General features: G+C 38.3%; 1 protein-coding gene across 1 annotated transcript in view; it reads left to right on the top strand.

The window, feature by feature from the left end:
• Window positions 1-1179: 1179 nt before the first annotated feature.
• Window positions 1180-17430, top strand: part of GC (GC vitamin D binding protein) — a 34530-nt gene continuing 18279 nt past the window's right edge. Inside the window, exons 1-4 of the mRNA XM_041725590.1 lie at window positions 1180-1352; window positions 13290-13359; window positions 13922-14054; window positions 16346-16557. Of these exons, the coding sequence (XP_041581524.1) occupies window positions 1295-1352; window positions 13290-13359; window positions 13922-14054; window positions 16346-16557 (473 nt within the window). The 5' untranslated portion in view covers window positions 1180-1294. The remainder of the gene's footprint in view (window positions 1353-13289; window positions 13360-13921; window positions 14055-16345; window positions 16558-17430) is intronic.

Below are 17430 nucleotides of genomic sequence, written 5' to 3'. Positions count from 1 at the left end.
TTTTTTAAGATTTTGAGAGCAAGCACAAGCCAGGAGGAGGGGCAGAGGAAGAGGCACAAGCAGACTCCCACTGAGCAAGGAGCCTGAAGCAGGACAGAATCGATCCTGAGACTCTGAGATTATGACCCAAGCTTAAGGCAGATACTGAGCCACCCAGGTGCCCCCACAGAAAGAACTTTAAATGAGCTCTGGGGAATCCAAGACCTGCTACTAGTTTTTATGATTTGGAGCAAGTCATTTACCACCACCACCACCACCACCATCCTAGTTATTTGCCTCACTTCAAGTGTTATTTTTAATACGTATTAAGATAGTGTGTGGATGGCTCAGTCATTTCAGTGTCTGCCTTCAGCTCAGGTCATGATCTTGGGTTCCTGGGATGAAGCCCCACACCAGGCTCCTTGCTCAGTGGGGAGTCAGGTTCCCCAGCTCCCTCTACTCTCCTCCTTTCATGCTCAGTCTCTCATAAATTAATAAAATAAAATTTAAAAAATATTAAAATAGGTCAATGTTTCAAAAAGTAATAGCACATAATGTACTATCCCACCATCATCAATAAAATTTTACAACATTAAGATTATGGAACTAGGCAACTGCTATAAATTGGCTTCTCAGGGTAGCCCGGGTGGCTCAGCGGTTTAGCGCTGCCTTCAGCCCAGGGGGTGGATCGAATCCTAGGTCAGGCTCTCTGCATGGAGCCTGCTTCTCCCTCTGCGTGTGTCTCTGCCTCTCTGTCTCTCTCATGAATAAATAAATAAAATCTTAAAAAAAAAATTGGCTTCTCATGTCCCCACCACACTGCCTTAGAACTTAAATATATCTAATCTTCAGTATTTTAAGGTAATCCTTAATTTGAAGTAAATTTGAAGAAAGAAAAACAGACCAACAAAAACCTCCAGGTTTCCATTTATGTATGAGAAGGATAGGGAGGATCCAAAGACACATAACCTTATAAGGGGAAGGGGAGGGAAATGTGCCAATTAATATATTAAGTCAATTTTAGTAAAAAGCAGCAGTGAGAAAAAAAACTCTATGTATTCCCTGACTCTTTTGCAGTTTGACAAAGTTAATGATTAATATCACTTACATTTTCCCCCAGGATGTCTATTTGCCTTGATTGATATTATTTTATCTCTTGTGGGCCAAGGATGATGCCCTTGCTTTTGTGTAGAGATTAATAATTGATTAGTTCATAGTCAAGAATTTTAGTTAAAGGGAATTGGTTACTTTGAGCTGCTACTTTTTACTGGGTAACGTACAGGAGACGGGAGTTACAGAACTTGCCAGCAGAAAAATGAAGAGGATCCTGGTTTTTCTGTTTGCTGTAGCATTTGTGCATGCTCTAGAAAGAGGTAAGAGCTTCCAGTACTGTGATCATTTATAAGAGCTCTTAGTAGTCTGGATTTTCTAATATTGTTTTTAAAAGTTATATAAAAGATGAAGAACAGAGAGTTGTAAGCATCAAAGAGGCACTTATCTGAGCTCAAATGTGGCATATAGCATTGAATTGGAATGTGCAAGAAATCAAGAACCTCATAAAAGGAAAAATCATAATTTTTCAATTATCCTTCCCTGCTTTTTTGAAAACCAAGATCTGGAGGGAATTGCTTGAAATTAGAAATTTTTTTGGTTGTTAAAAGATAATGCTAATGGAAGTTGTGGTCCATTACTGTGCATCGCCCCCACCCCCACCCCCACCCCCACCCCCACCCCAGACTTCAAAGATTTATTATCTTTGAGAGCATAATATAACTTATCAATGATGCATGAAGTCAGCTAAGATCTTTGATCCTCTTCAAGGAATTCTGTGTACATGTAATATTTGAAAATGCATCATAGTTTCTAAAAGATCCCACATGAAAGAATTTAATAGATATGAAACATGACCATCAAGATAATTAAGCTATATATTTCATTAATATTTTTCAAATGGTGTCTTCATTTTGAGCAATGTGTAAAAAACTTTTCAAATGTTACAAGCTAAAATATGTGAAACAACTTCATGAGAAGTTCCCAAGCTGCAAAATCCATAATCTGTTCCAATTTACCTTTCTAGCAAACTCTTTAATGCTTATAAGGAAATCTGCATTCATCTTGCTTTGGATAACAAATTTCCATCTAGGGATGTCAGTGAACAGCCTCACCCAAGTCACATGGTAATATCCATATCAGTAGCAGAAGGTGTATCCCAGAAATTGTCTCTTACTATGACATTAATTAGTTTATTGCTCTTCTTTTTTAGATTAATTTTTCCTTGATCTTTTGTCATTCGAGTTATTTCAAATTTTAAGTTACTCACTTATAGATTCTTAAGCAAGCTAGGGTCCTTATATTAAACTATGAAGTCTGAGAAATAAATAAAATAAATTGTGTCCTTTTTAAGATCTCTGAATAAGCCAACTCCTAAGAAACCCTGAAAGCTTACTCCTTTGCCCACAGCTTCCTTGGTGGAGATCTGGGCCTGAAAAATTCTACTGAAATAGGTTCAGCTCAAGATCTTCCAAACACAGAAGATCTACTAGTGGCAAGGTCCTGGGATTATGTGTGGATACCATAGCATGGGGCATGAGTCATTTCGAACTGCTAACTCAGTAAGTGTAAATTGGCTTCACCACCAAGGATTTTAAGTGTCCTCTGGAAAACAATATTCTGCACCCTCTTGACATCATTCAGGACTCTCTCAGATTCTGATGAATTGGATGCTAAAAACTACAATTCAGCTTCCTTAAAGGTCCAAAACTTCACAATCAGCTTCAATCAGATAACTTAGGTGTCATAGATCAGATGACATCCTGAGATATAAAATACATTTGTAAGTAATACATGTCCAATATTTGGGAACAGTAGTCCTGAGACATCAGTCCTCTATTCTATAATCTCTGAGTATGACCCAAATGACCAAGTCAATGATTTACCTGGAAGCTAGGTGTACTGATTCCTGGCAGAAAGTTACAAAGTATATAGATTAAAGGAATTGCGAGGAGATTTGGATTGTAGGGGAGGAGTTTGGGTCGCAGTTCTTTCTGCCTATTATATATAGGTCTAGAGAGTGGACCAACAATCCACAGTATGTATCCAGAACATCTTTTTGAAAGTGTATTTCATTTAAGACTCATCTTGGAAAAGTTTCTGTGGCCAAACACATTTAAGAATGAAGCCATGCATTAGCCCTTCTTGGTGGGTTTAGGATCAATGTCTTTGTTATCTTAAAAGTTATGAGAAGTCATACAAGAAAGAAACGTTATTTAACCCAGTTTCCCAAACACATGGCTCTTTCCTAAAATGCTCAGAGCCCATGGAAGTGTTCTTTGGGAAACCTCAGGTTTAAGATGGATATTGCTGTAGCTTGACATGAATATCGTCTCCAGTCATGCCAGTCCTCTCCTATCTAATGGCACTGGAGATTCAGTTCATAAGCCCTTGGTACATCTTGGAAGATAAGGGCTTTACCAAACATGCCAAATCTGGAAGGAGTCATAAGAAAATATCCACTTTAGCTATATCATGAGAAGCAAGCAATCTGTGTGCACCAACTGCCTTTCCACTTAGTTTCTTTTCTCAGGACTCAAATCTAAAATGTCATCTTTCCCAGGAAAGCAGGAAGGTTGCTGACACAGCTACATGATTACTAAGGAAATAATACTACAGGAAATAAATCTCTGCATTTTATGGGAGCTATTGGCACTAAAAGGATATTATGAACATTTTCCTTTTTGCTTTAAGCATTGCATTCTCAGCATCCGTATTGTTACTTTGTAGGATATCAAATAGCAAGAAGAAAGTAAGTCCTTTGGGTTGGTGGGTAAGCTGCATTTTTCCTTCTCTCTCTCGCCTGTCAGCCCTAGACAATATGGGTTATCCCAAACTCACCAGTCACCACTGAATCACTGTTTTCTCTTTTCTACAAGTTGCCCCTTCATTAGCAGCCATACTGAAAACAAATTGCCCTAAGTTTGATTTAGGAACATAGTTGTACAGAATGCAAGAGAAGTAGGTATCTTCTCTATTTTCTCAGAGAGGTCTTTACAGCCTCTCTACAAAATCTACATAATGGTTATTGAGGGAGTGACCTAGGATATGAGATCTACATGATGCAAAGACAGCCATGCAGAGATCTAGAAGAGTGTTTCAAGCTGAAGGAACAGAGGTGCAAAAGTCCTATGAACAAGCATGGCTTGATTCAAGTTCACAAAGCATCGAGGGTAAAAGCACAAAAGAGGCTTAGCCAGGATGGAAAAGGAGGAGCTGCTAAAGTTACAGAAATAGCTGACTTCATCATCAAAGGCAATGTTAAGGTCCCTGGGAGTCATTAGCACTGTGACACTCCACCACTGTAACGTATAATGCCAGGGATGCACTCACCATCATGTGTATAGTACAGGCTAAAGATGCAGGCCTTTAAAGGTCATGAGATTAATCTAGGAGTAATAAATAAAGAATCTTTAAGAGGCATTGATTACCCTTCTCCCTGGGTATTTATGGCCTCTTAAACTCTTTATTATGCCCAACTACCCCACTCTGTTTCCCCACCACCACCACTCCGGTTCACCCTGCATCAGCCACAGACCCCTACACTATCCCACACACTACACTCTGCACCTAAGGGCCTTGCACTAGCCCCACCCCCAGCAGATCCCCCTAACATCCACATGGCTCCCTTCCTCATGTCCTTCATGTGTCTGCTCCAAGTTCATGTACAGAAGAGCCTTCCCAGATCAACGTTTCTCAAATAGCACTGACATGCTATTCTCAATAGCATTTTTCTCTGTCCTCTCACCCTGCTTTATTTTTCTTTTAGGTATTTATCACTTTGCCTGGATCACCAGCTGTTCATATGTTTATCATAACAAATGTAAACCTAACCTAAGAACCTAAGCTCCATGAGATCAAGGAGTTTATTTTGTCCCTTGCTTGATTCCCCATTTTAGAATACTACTTTCCATGTAATATGCATTCAATGATGTTTTTGCATGTAAAATCACAAAAGTAGGATTGTTAGAGTATCTATCTCAGAAGGTAGTTTTGAGTATTTAAGGAAAATTAAATTTGAACTACAACACCTAATAGACATCTTTCTTATAAACAGTAAACTATGTAATTATAAAGGTTTATAAAGTATCCACTGTGAAGCATTGGTCTAAGAGTCTATGCACTGGATAAAAAAGACAATATTCACAATATGCCAGCATGTTCAAGATCTTTTGAATAGATTTCATTCATCATTACAACACCCTGATCAACGCACTTTAAAAGTGAAAGAATCTGTAGAAGGGAAGGTAAGTAGCTTATCCAAGGAAACCAAGCTAGTAAGTGGAAGATCAGAATTTTACAGAGATTAGTTAGGTTTACAAAGACAGTCCTCACCATCATGGCTTTGCTGCTGCTCAAGGGACAGATATCTGAACAATCTTTCAATAATCTAAGAACAAAAGAGAAAACTAAAACACTAGCACCAGTTTAGGGGGAGTTAAGTAAAATTCATGCTGCCTACTATGGTCATCTGAAACTGAACCAAACCGTAGCCCATCCGTACTACACGATCTGGCTCTGTCTTCTGACTTCCCTATTCTAGTACCATCACCTTGGAATTGTTTATGATCAATCCCGTAGAGACTTCCTGGATTTTATTGTATTCATTTTTGCTATCTATCTCCAATCATTTCAATATTCTACCAATTTCATCCCTGAAATAGATCAGCCTTGTACAGAGCATTCTGCTATAGACAACCTCCTCAGAACTCCCTTTTGCCTCTCTCTTTTATCTCCTACATGTATCTAGTTCAAGGCCTGTGAACACTACCTCTCGTATCTACTTCATTTCCACACACTGTCCTTGTCCAAGCCCTTATTCCCCTTTACCTGACTATTGTCATGGCTTCCTAATCAAATCCCTACCTCCCATCTCTTCCCCAGTCAATTCATACTAGAATACTAGATTATCAGGCTTTGTATTGTAACCGGAATCCCCAAAAATGAACTGCATAAAAGTCAGGATCACTACTGAGAGATTAATGAAATGAGGAATCCTATAAGGATTCCATGGATCAGGCTGTCTGATACAAATCCACCCCAATTCTGGTCTCTGTTTAGAGCCACCTGCTGGTGACTTCAGGCTTAAATAGGAATATGTGGTAAGCAGAATAAAGGCCCTTCAAAAATGCCTATATCCCAAAGCCCAGAACCTATGATTAGGGTAGGTTACATTGCAAAAGGGAATTAAGAAAAAAATTTGCCAATCAGCTGACCTTCAAATAGAAAAATAATGCCAGGTTATCTGTGAAGGGTCAATGTAATCACCAGGTGCTTTAAAGTAGAAGAGAATCAGCACAGATTCAGAGGAAGGTATGACTAAGGGAAAAAGAGAGATGAAAAATTGCTGGCTTTGAAAATGGACCTAAAAAATGTAGACCACTTCCTGAAGTTGGAAAAGGCAAGGAAACAGAGGATCTCCTTGAGCCTCCAGGAAGCACATAGTCCTAAGGACACTTTGATTTTAGTCCAAAAGGAACTGTCAAACTACAAGATAGTAAATTTGTATTGATTAGACCACTGAATTTGTGGTAATTTGTTACAGTAGCAATAAAAGTCCAGTACAGTAGGCTTCTGAGTCCTGTGACAAGTTGAGACTTCCCAGAGAAAAGGAGCACTGAGCCAAGACATCTCAGTGTTGACAGGCTACCGTTTTATTTGCCAGATCCAGTGAGAGCGGGCCAGGAGATGACTGGGGTGCATGTTAACTAATTTCCCTGCTCTCTGGGAGTTTTCTATTTTTACCTTCTCTCCCATATTCCTCTCACCAGAAAGTAATTTAACCTACCATCTGCCAGAAGGACTGGAGCAAATCACGGGATACCCATACCATGAGGTTATAGAGTATCATGTATATCATTGGATTTTGCTATATGAAGTTGCTAACATGGAATGTTTATCACGTTAGACAGGAGATGTGCAAAGCATTTTCACTTAGATTAACATATTTCATAAAACAACCTTATGAAAAAGGTACTGCTGACCATCTTAAATCAAAGATTAGTCTTCCTTGAATCCCTCTACAGTAATATATTTCAACAGATATCCCATTACCTAAAAAGTAAAACTCTGGCTACCAAGCATGTGTTAAAATCCATTATTTCAGTTTTCTTATTGGGCTACTCATTTTCCAAATAGGACTTGTGATTTTCTAACTTCAGATGTCTCTTCAAGTTGTTCTCTCCACTTAAAAATACTTCTCCCAATTCATTTACTTCTGTTAAAATCCTGCCCATTACTCATGATCCACTTAAAGCAATAGTTTCTTTCATGAGGCTTTCTCAAAGCCCTCTTCCATTCTGAAGTTTTGGAATGCTTTGTTTCAATTTCCTCTTGAAAATTGAAGGAATTTCAAATTTTAAATATTGATGGCCTCAGAGTTTTTCGCATGGCACCTTTTTATTCTTATATTGTTTTAAAAACTAGGCCTGGGGGCGCCAGGGTGGCTCAGTTGGTTAAAAGGTCTGCTTTCAGCTCAGGTCATGATCCAGACATCAGCATCCTGGGATAGAGCTCAGAGTCTGGCTCTGTGCCCAGCAGGGAACCTGCTTGTCCCTCTCCCTCTGCCCTTCCCCCTGCTCATGCTCCCTCTAATAAATAAAATCTTTAAAAAACAAACAAACAAACCCTAAGTCCTGCAACGCGTTCTAAATTTCTAAGTCAAGATGCAGAAGCTATCACCCTCACATATCCCAAAGGTGGGAGAAAGAAACTTGCTGGCTAATCTTCACCCCCGCAAAAGCATTTGTCAATAACAAGGTGAACAAGGTGCCCAACCTGTGAAGGGAAGGGGAGGTGGAATGAGATGTACGGAGGAAGAATGCCTCCTTTAAGACTTTGGTGGGTGTAGCATTTATATAGGTGACCACCTCCAGGGACCCAAGGTTGTTAAATTTGAGTGAGTCTATGAGGTCATTCTCTACTGTAATTATAGTTTTTGGGCAACTGACCAAAACTGACCACACATCTCCTTTTTTTTTTTTTTTAATTTTCAAAGTCTAAACTGAAGCTTTTTCTTCTAATGGAATCCTAAGATGTAAATTTAATTTCCTCTAGATGGTTTAATCTATAGATGTCATGTAGAGTTCTAGGTTTAGTACTAAAAGGATTGAATTTCTATTGATTCAAAGCCAGAAGACTGCATACCTGCCTGCAATCATTATCAATATGAAAAACCACATTAATGCTTTATGATGAGAAATGTCAGTAGAAAAGAGAATTTTTAAAAAGCCTGAAAAATGAAATAAAGTATTAATTTGTCATTTCTCCATTGACAACGTTTCTAGTAATAAATCGGTAGTTTTCTTTAGCTTCAATAATTAGGGGAGCTTCCTAAATCAGTTCAGCAATGTGATATCAACATCAAGCCTGACCAGTTTGAATAGATACTACAAACCATAAAGTCAAACACACACACACACACCTCAAATATACTGAGATTTTCTGACAGATAAATCTATCGATTTCTTTGGCATTTTCATTTCTATTATGCATCGAAAATGAAAATGCCAAAGAAATGAAGTTACAAAATACTGAATGCCCAACGAAACATTGAAAACCAAGGATTCTCCGGAACAAAATAGGAAAATAGTAACACAATGCAATTTCTAGCATTCTGTAGAAGCATGTACTCAATTCAGTGTTATTTAGGGTACAGCCATCACTCCTGGTATATAAACAACTTTTAGAGGAGATCAAAATTGTTTTAGAGAAATATTCTAGCAGTAGTTAAAGCATTCAAAATATACTTTTTAGCAAAGTTTGCAACAAGATGGTAGTATCTTATTATCCATCCCCACTAGATTGAACGTTCCATGAGGGCAGACACAGATGTATTTTGCTCTCCATTCTATATTTAATACTGAACCTGGTACAGAGCAGGTCTTCAAAACATATCTGTTGCACGTTTGAATGCTGTTAGCTGTGTTGAGAGAGATGAAGTACATGAAGCAATAAAAATTTCCTGAAAATAAAGTTTTCAGAAGTCTTGAATTAGATACAACTTACCAGAATATTTCACAATACAGGTAGAAATGGGACAGGCTATTGCAAAAAGCAAAAATTCTGTTAATGAAATTTGTAAACATTTAGTGCTGAGGGGTCACTTGATGTGAACCTGATTTCACCAGAGTCACTGAGATTATGCCAATATTTACTGGGGTTGTATCAAAGTTCAGATTGTCTTCTTCATAAACACATGGAACATTAAAGAACAGACTGTCATTTACCATTCATTCGAGATAGGATTTAATTATATGAATCAAAGGGAGTTCAACTGGTATGAAAACATTCAGCAGTACTCCATAGAATAAGGAATCAATTTGTAATAATCACACTGCACATTCACTTCAGTATTTGGTTTTTGGACCATGAGAAAATAATTAATGTATTTGCTAGGTTTGTAATCTATAGATCTCTGTAGATAAATAAGTTAAAAAAATTTAATCAGAAACATATTTTGAGTATTCCACCTGAAAGATACATAGTACAACAGCTTCCTCTACAGGTTATTTCTTTAAGAGATTTGTACCCTTATATTTTAACTCTAGACTTTCTCAGTGACTCTTTTGAGTTTCCTTCCTTGTTTCTGTCAACCCGAAGGCTGAATTTTCAGCAAAAATGATTCCCAAACCATTTTAAGTCATGTAGTTGATCGAGTTTCACCATTTTGCTGTTGTTATTTTGCATTCTAACTAAAGCAGTACCTAACACCTATGGATTCTAATGCATTTTAGTGCAAATACCAGTTGATTTAATTAAAGCTATTGAACAGGGGATAATCTGTGGTATCCAGTTATACTATGTTCACACATACTCCCATTCCCATTACACAGTGAAACTTCTTTTTTGGTGAAGTGAGAGATCTGAATCTGGAAGGCTAGAAACAAAATATTTCTTTAAATGTTCATCATGAGTATACCATTTGAATATAGGCTCTCACTTTTCATGTTATTGAATGTTTGCAATCAAAGTAACAAAAATGACTTCTTTTTATAGGGAAACTTTGTTAAACAAAGTTCGCTTCTCTGCATTTAAAAGAGAAAAGTTATTATTGGGACTATTTTTTTGCAGTTTAAAACATAGTAAGCTGGGACACCTGTATGGCTCAACAGTTGAGCATCTGCCTTTGGCTCAGGGCATGATCCTGGGGTCCCACAATCAAGCCCCATATCAGGTTCCCTGCATGGAGCCTGCTTCTCCCTCTGCCTGTGTCTATGCCTCTCTCTCTCTCCATGTCTCTCATGAATAAATAAATAAAATCTTAAAAAAAATAAAATGCAGTAAGCTTTGGGCAGGGGGTGGGGCGGTGCAGGAAAGAGAAGAGATTCCATATAATTTCTTACTCTTTTTTTTCCTACTTATTAGAGAGAGTGCATGCATGCATACAAGCAGGGTATAGGGGAGTACAGGGAGGAGAAGCAGTTTCCCCAATCCAGTGGGGAGCCCAACACGGGCTCAATCCCAGGACCCTGAGTTCATGACCTGAGCTGAAAGCAGACACGTAGCCAACTGAGCCATCCAGGCACACTAATTTCTTACTATTTCTAAAAGGAATGATTTTGTAATCCTTTGGATGTGATCTTACAGATCATAAGGATACAATCTTGTACTAAATTCAGGAATCTTTAATACATATGGTTATTTAAATTACACTTGATTATTTCCAGGGCAAAACAAACTCACTTCCTAAAAAAACTGTTCATTGTTTATTAGTCATGCCTATAATAAAGTTCTCGTATGTTGAACTAAGATCTACCACTAGCTGTTTTTCTTAGCTCTACCTTAGGAACAACATAAAATAACTCTGTGGACATCCTAATGGTACATCCTTCACTATAGGAGGACAGCTCTCCCCTAATTCTTTCCTTCATGCCCTAATCGCCAGTCTCATTGAATACCATTAATGATTAATGGAAGTTTCTGGCATTATTTTGACCTTTTGAAACTGTGACAGTATCTGACCTTGTAAACTAGTCAATACATTCTAGAAGATGTACTAGATGTGAAGGTCCTCAGCTTTAACAGGTTCATTCCAAGTGGCTTTTCATGCTCCATTGTTAATTTTATCAATCTTGCTGTCTTATCCTGATTTCCTAGATAATGTGAGATCTGAACGTAGTTTCTTTCCCACCCTTTAGGATTTTTTTTTAAAGATTTATTTATTTATTTATTCACGAGAGACACAGACTGAGGGAGAAAGACAGAGACACAGGCAGAGGGAGAAGCAGGCTCCTTGCAGGATCTGGATCCTGCATCCCGGGATCACGACCTGAGCCAGGGGCAGACGCCCAACTGCTAAGACACCCAGGCGTCCCTCCCACCCTTTAGGATTTTGATGGAATGTGTAAATGAGGGGCTCACTTACACAAACTGCTGTTTAGGAATGTCTTTGTCCCTCAATTCTGAGTCTTCCCACAGCAGTAAAATACTCTGATCACTCTACCTGAAAGATATAGGTGCAGCAGCTTCCTCTACAGGGAGTTTTTGTCAGAAATCTAACACATCCTAAAGAGAACATTTTCAAAAAGTTAAAAAAAAAAATTTCCTCCCAGCCTATATCCAAGCAGTATCCCCTCCACTCCAAACCTTCAAAGACCACAATCTACCCTGGCTTCCTTATGTTCCTGCTTTCAGAGCTGTAACTGTGGGAGGCAAAGGCACCATAGGAGGGGAAACGTCATGACAGAAGTTGCCATTTTATCACCTGAGATCGATTGCTTAATATTTAAAATCCAGGGAAAAAAACACTACTAATCCTGAACACACTTAGAAACTGGACCATTTATATACTTCTTACATTTTTCCCCCAAAAGCTATATCATACAATGTTGGAATGTTTCCTAGACTTATTCGTATAAATGATGAATCAGGAAATAACACCATGGACTGCTTCCATACCTCCACCCTATCGTATCATGTAATAGGTATGTTGAACGGGTGGGTCTTAAAGAACTTACCTCCTCCTGTGGGAACTAGCTCTTCCCAACCACTTGAATGGACCTAAGAGTAGGTTTGATGATTTTTCTGTTCACATAAAGAGGTCCTCTTGTCCTTTTGAACTTCAAAATAACTACCTTCTAGTAGTCAGGGAATGTCTGGTTTGTTTAGCAGCCAAACATGCGTAAGATCCTTTGAAGTTGAAGCTACTCCCCCCATATCAGTCCTGTTGCCTATGGTGGCAATAAGAGACATGTACACTTTTCTTCTCTGCCTGTTCTCTCTTCCTTCCTCCCCTTCTCTAGACTGCTTTTACCTCTTCCAAGGTTACCACAGACAAGGGAGAAGCTAGCAGGAGAGGTAAGCAGCATAATTTCTGGAATCTCTTACATTCAACCAACACCTTAAGATTTTAAGTTGTCTCCTCTGCACAGAGGTGTCCACTACTGGCAGCCCACTGCTCTCTAGTGCCTACCCCCACTCCCAAAATTAAGACAACTCCTGGCTGTCTTGCTCTCCTGCTTGATCTACATCAGGTCTGTAGGCCACAGCACAGCTTCTCACTCAAATTCCTCACCCTTTGTTGCCCCCAGGCCACTCCACCAGCCCTTCTCACCCTCTAATATTCTCTAGTCTGAATCAGACACTTGTCATTGTACCCCAAACTCCAGCAGTCATCTATCAAGGCCTGAATGTTTTCCCTTAAGCCCTGCACCATGCCTGCAATGAAGGGAAGCACTCTCCACTCATTTCTCCAAACCCACTGCACAGGCAAATTACTTCTTGGAGAAAGTGGTGAAATTTCGATTTTTCCCCTCAGCTGAATTCCTCGCATTCCTTGATAGAATTTGGAGATGGGTAATGGAGCAATACCAGCTCACATACCTCCTTTAAAGTCCTACATTAATGGGACTAGCTCTCCACTATGTACATATGTAGACAAACTGTCCATTTATTTGTTTATTTTTGTTCTTTTCAATGCCTTTGGTGAAATGAAGACAAAGAAAGAATAAAAAGTTCCATTTTAGCATTATTGTAAAGAAGGGACCTAAGAGAATGCTTGTCATTATCAATAGGTTCTGATATCATTTGACTTAACTGCTTTCATTCAGTATTAGTGCATTTTTTCTGCTGTCCATTATAATTTATAGCAGACCACAAAATTGATCTGTAAGAAAACAGCTAGAAAGGCCCCCCAAAATGAAATTGTATATAGAGAAAAATGCTACTTTCACCTTGGGTGTATCATGTAGAAGATGTACACATAATGCAACATTCATTAAAAAGGAAAAGATACAGATTTTTCTATTTCTGGTTCATAGGCCGAGATTATGAGAAGGAAAAAGTTTGCAAAGAACTTGCCAATCTGGGAAAAGATGACTTCACATCTTTGTAAGTATGAGGTATTCCCTGACTCTCTTGAGTGAAATATGAATGAAACCATGTGTGAGGGAACTTCAATTCAGCATGCTGAACCATTCTCTGAACATTTTAAAAAGATAGAACCCAACGTGGCCACAGATGTCAGGCCAGTGGAGGACATCCAAAGATTCCAGTTGATTACTGTTACTAGGGTCTGAGAATTTGTTAGTGGTAAGTTTATTAATAGAGTTAAGGGAATAAGCATAGTTTTCTAGTGTAAATTAGAATGCAAAGAGTATATAGAAGGACCATGGCAAAAAAAGATAAGAAGATACAGAACAGGTCTATGGGGGAGGCTCAAAGAGAGGAAAGAACAGGAGGCTGCTCAGATAAAACCCCCAAATCCAACTTCCATTTTATAAGGGAAGTTTGTCTGGAAAAAAAAACCAAGTTTTAAAAGTCAAACTCATGTTCTTTTCATTAAAGAAGGTATACAATATGCTTGTTAAACACTGAACAAATATTTCATGTTTAAATAAGTACAGATGTGAAATTTTTTAAAATTCTAAATATATTGACTTATTTTCCTCAGATCAATGGTCTTATATAGCAGAAAGTTTCCCAGTAGCACATTTGAACAGATCAGTCACCTCGTGAACGAAGTTGTCTCCTTGACAGAAACTTGCTGTGCTGAAGGGGCCGACCCCGACTGCTATGACCACAGGGTAGGTTTATGTGCTTGCCCATGCCCATGGTGGCCCAGAGACGAAGCCAAGAAAGACCCATTATGACCCACCTTGGAGAAATCTTAGACAGCAACTCCATCTACTTCAACTTTAGGATACTTAGAAAACCTGTTCCTCCCAGATCCCAGGCTTATTCTAGTAAAATTAATTAGTTTTGCCCATCAGTCCTACAAGGTTCAAATGAGAAAACTCGGACATATATTAATTCATGAATCTCTTGTAATAATATATTCTGTATGTCTTAAAAGCCTACCCATAACCATACATTTATCATGTTAAGACTGATACCAACTGCCCCAGAATAATTTAGTGTTGGCCTCAGATTATTTGGGAGTTCAAAAGTTGCTATACATGCTCTTTCTCTCTCTCTCTCTCCCTCTCTCTCTCTCACACACACACACACACACACACACCCTAGGTTCTCCCTTGAAGTATAAAAGCAGAAGTTAAAATGCTGAAGAGACAGGGTTTCAAAAAGTAAACAGGAGCTGGAAAAGGTGAAACCACAGGTATTTCTAGCAATTTCCTAATGCAGTCATGAGGCCTCATGCAAAGTACATTTAGATGCATCTTGATAAAGACCTCCACAGACAACTATCTTCTTGCTCAAGCCTGTGGAAACCATGCTTCAAAGACCTGATTCGAATATATTCTACACAATGATGATTCTTATCCATTAATTGTTTTATCTGGCCCTTACGTATCTTCTAAAGAATTTTAATCATTTTCTTCCACCACCAGTTCCATAAAACCCAAAATTTATTTCAACTTGACCTTCTGCCCTACCTTAAAATAAACTCTCAATCGTGATCACTAATACATTTTTATTTATATTTCATGTATTTACTAAGTGATCCCTTTAAAAAAAGATTTTATTTATTTTTTCATGAAAGACACAGAGAGGCAGAGACACAGGCAATGGGAGAAGCAGGCTCCCTGTGGGGAACCTGATGCAGGACTCAATTCCAGGACCCCGAGATCATGACCTGAGCCAAAGAGATGCTCAACCACTGAGCCACCCTGGTGTCCCTGATCCCTTGACCAGAGATAAGCTCCACATTAGTAGAGACAGATGATAAAACAGAGATGGCACTTTTTTTCAAAGCACCTTCCTCTTTCTCCTGTTTGTTCAAAGCATTTTTAAAAATATGTTGAATCTTTTCAAACTTTTTTTTTTTTTTGGAAAGACAGTAATAAAGAAAAAAAAAAAAAAACAGGTTTGCCAGGGAAAGAAATGGAAAAGGAATTCACTGACTAAAGAGATAAGGATAAAAAGAGTTCCTAAGAATTCCTAAAGTTCGGAGAGTCTGATGGAAAGTAGGTGTAGGAGAGAAGGAGAGGTTTACTTTTGGTCTACATAACTATTTCATCATGTCGCTTTCCTTCATTTATAAGAAAGATCTGTAGAAGTTGTGTTTTTAGAAGATGACAAACTTAGTATAAGGATATCAAGGCACTTTTCCCCAAGTATATCCCAAGATAGGTTTTTATATGGGAAGGATTTCAATTCTACATTTATTCCAAATATCAGATTTTTTCCAATAATAACATTTTGCTGCTGTAGTTGCTTTGGTGGTGCCCTTACCATGGGCTTAGTCGGCCCAAGTGTTATCCGTGTGCCAGTGTGGAGACAGTACATTCAGTTGCCCCAGTGGTTTTCAACCTATGCTGCACATCAGAATAAATACCAAGGCTTTGGGAAACAGATCTTTGGGCCTCCCCTTTGACTTAATGAATCAGAATTTCTGCGTTGTACAGCCCAGGCACCAAATTTCATATACTCTGATTCTGATGCAAAAGCAGACTGCAGAATGACTGGGTAAAAGAATACAAACAAATGTAGAAGACTAAAGCTGTCAAGAATTAAGTCTGCTCATTTAATAAAAGGAGATCCTCCTTCTCCCTGGGTTATTTGCAGCAAAAGCAGGTGGATATCAGAATTAGCAGTGGAGCTTTTTCAAATGACCTCACTTAATATCTCCCAAGAGAAACATGGAGAAGGATAAAACCTCCAATGGCTACAAACACAGTCCACACTTGTTAATGAAGGTTCTGTTTTTGTCTGAGTCATTTATTAACATAAGACCTTGCATTTGCCTATAACTATACAAATTGTCATGTTGATAAGTCATCCGATGGAGCTTTTGCATGGACAGTTCATTACTAATGAGAATTTTTAAATTTAAGACTAAGATGTCATATTGAATAGAGAACTACAAGCCTGGAAACTTCCATATAGGAGTTGACTTGTTTTTCTTCTCTTATTCTAGACCTCAGCATTGTCTGCTAGGTCCTGTGAAAAGGACTCTCCATTCCCAGTACACCCAGGAACTGCTGAGTGCTGTACCAGAGAGGGCCTTGAACGGAAACTCTGTATGGCTGCCCTGAAGCACCAGCCACAAGAATTTCCTACCTATGTAGAGCCAACGAATGATGAAATATGTGAGGCATTCAGGAAAGATCCCAAAGACTTTGCTGAGAAGTAAGCTGCTTGTATCCTAAGTAAAACTTCAAGGCAAAAAATATCAGAAGTGTGTTGAATCTAATGCCCTACTCTATACAAACACCTCTTCTACAGCAACCTGGACAATTTTCAATAAGAACTTGACTCTTACCTAAGATTTCTCATCTCAGCCAGTGCTGGTTATTGTAAATACCTTTCTCAGATAGAAATGAAGTCAACTTTCTAAAAGTCCCAAACTTAGTTCTATTGTCTGAAACAGAATCACTTAGATTCCCTGCCTATGTGACATTTTCAAATATTTGACAGCTATTGTGATTCCCCTTATGCTAGGGATCCCTTATGCATACTGCATCAGATAGATTTTTTTCCCCATTTTTGTTAGTTTTTGTGATCTTTCAAGACTAATATATGAATATATAATCTGGCTCCTCATGAATGTTAAACAATGAGATGGTCAAAATTACATGTTCACTTATGTGGTATAATAGGCCACGTTGACAACTGTTTCTAGGGATGTAGGAATAAAAAAACTTAAGCTTTGGTGAACACTAAGCATTTAAAATGTGCACAGCAATACAATTATATTTATGATAATGACAAATACATATACAAAAGTCAAATTCAATGTCACTCAAATTGGCTTTGGAAGTTTGAAGTTAAGGTCATGATTTTATAAAAATTTGTTGGCTTTCTCATCCCTGGAAATTTTCAGAGAAGGTTTTTCCCAAGATTTCAGAGTCTCCTATAGACCCTTAAGGGCTTATGCTCCTAAAAATTAAAAATTTCAGCAAATAAGCAAGTGTATACGTAGCAATCGTCAAGAATAGTAAACTGGGATAGATAATGAAACGTAAATGTGTTTTATTTTAACTTGTTCAATCAACACTAATA

The sequence above is a fragment of the Vulpes lagopus genome, chromosome 12 (assembly GCF_018345385.1).
Source record: "Vulpes lagopus strain Blue_001 chromosome 12, ASM1834538v1, whole genome shotgun sequence".
Taxonomy (NCBI): domain Eukaryota; kingdom Metazoa; phylum Chordata; class Mammalia; order Carnivora; family Canidae; genus Vulpes; species Vulpes lagopus.
This window is presented reverse-complemented; position numbering and strand designations above follow the sequence as displayed.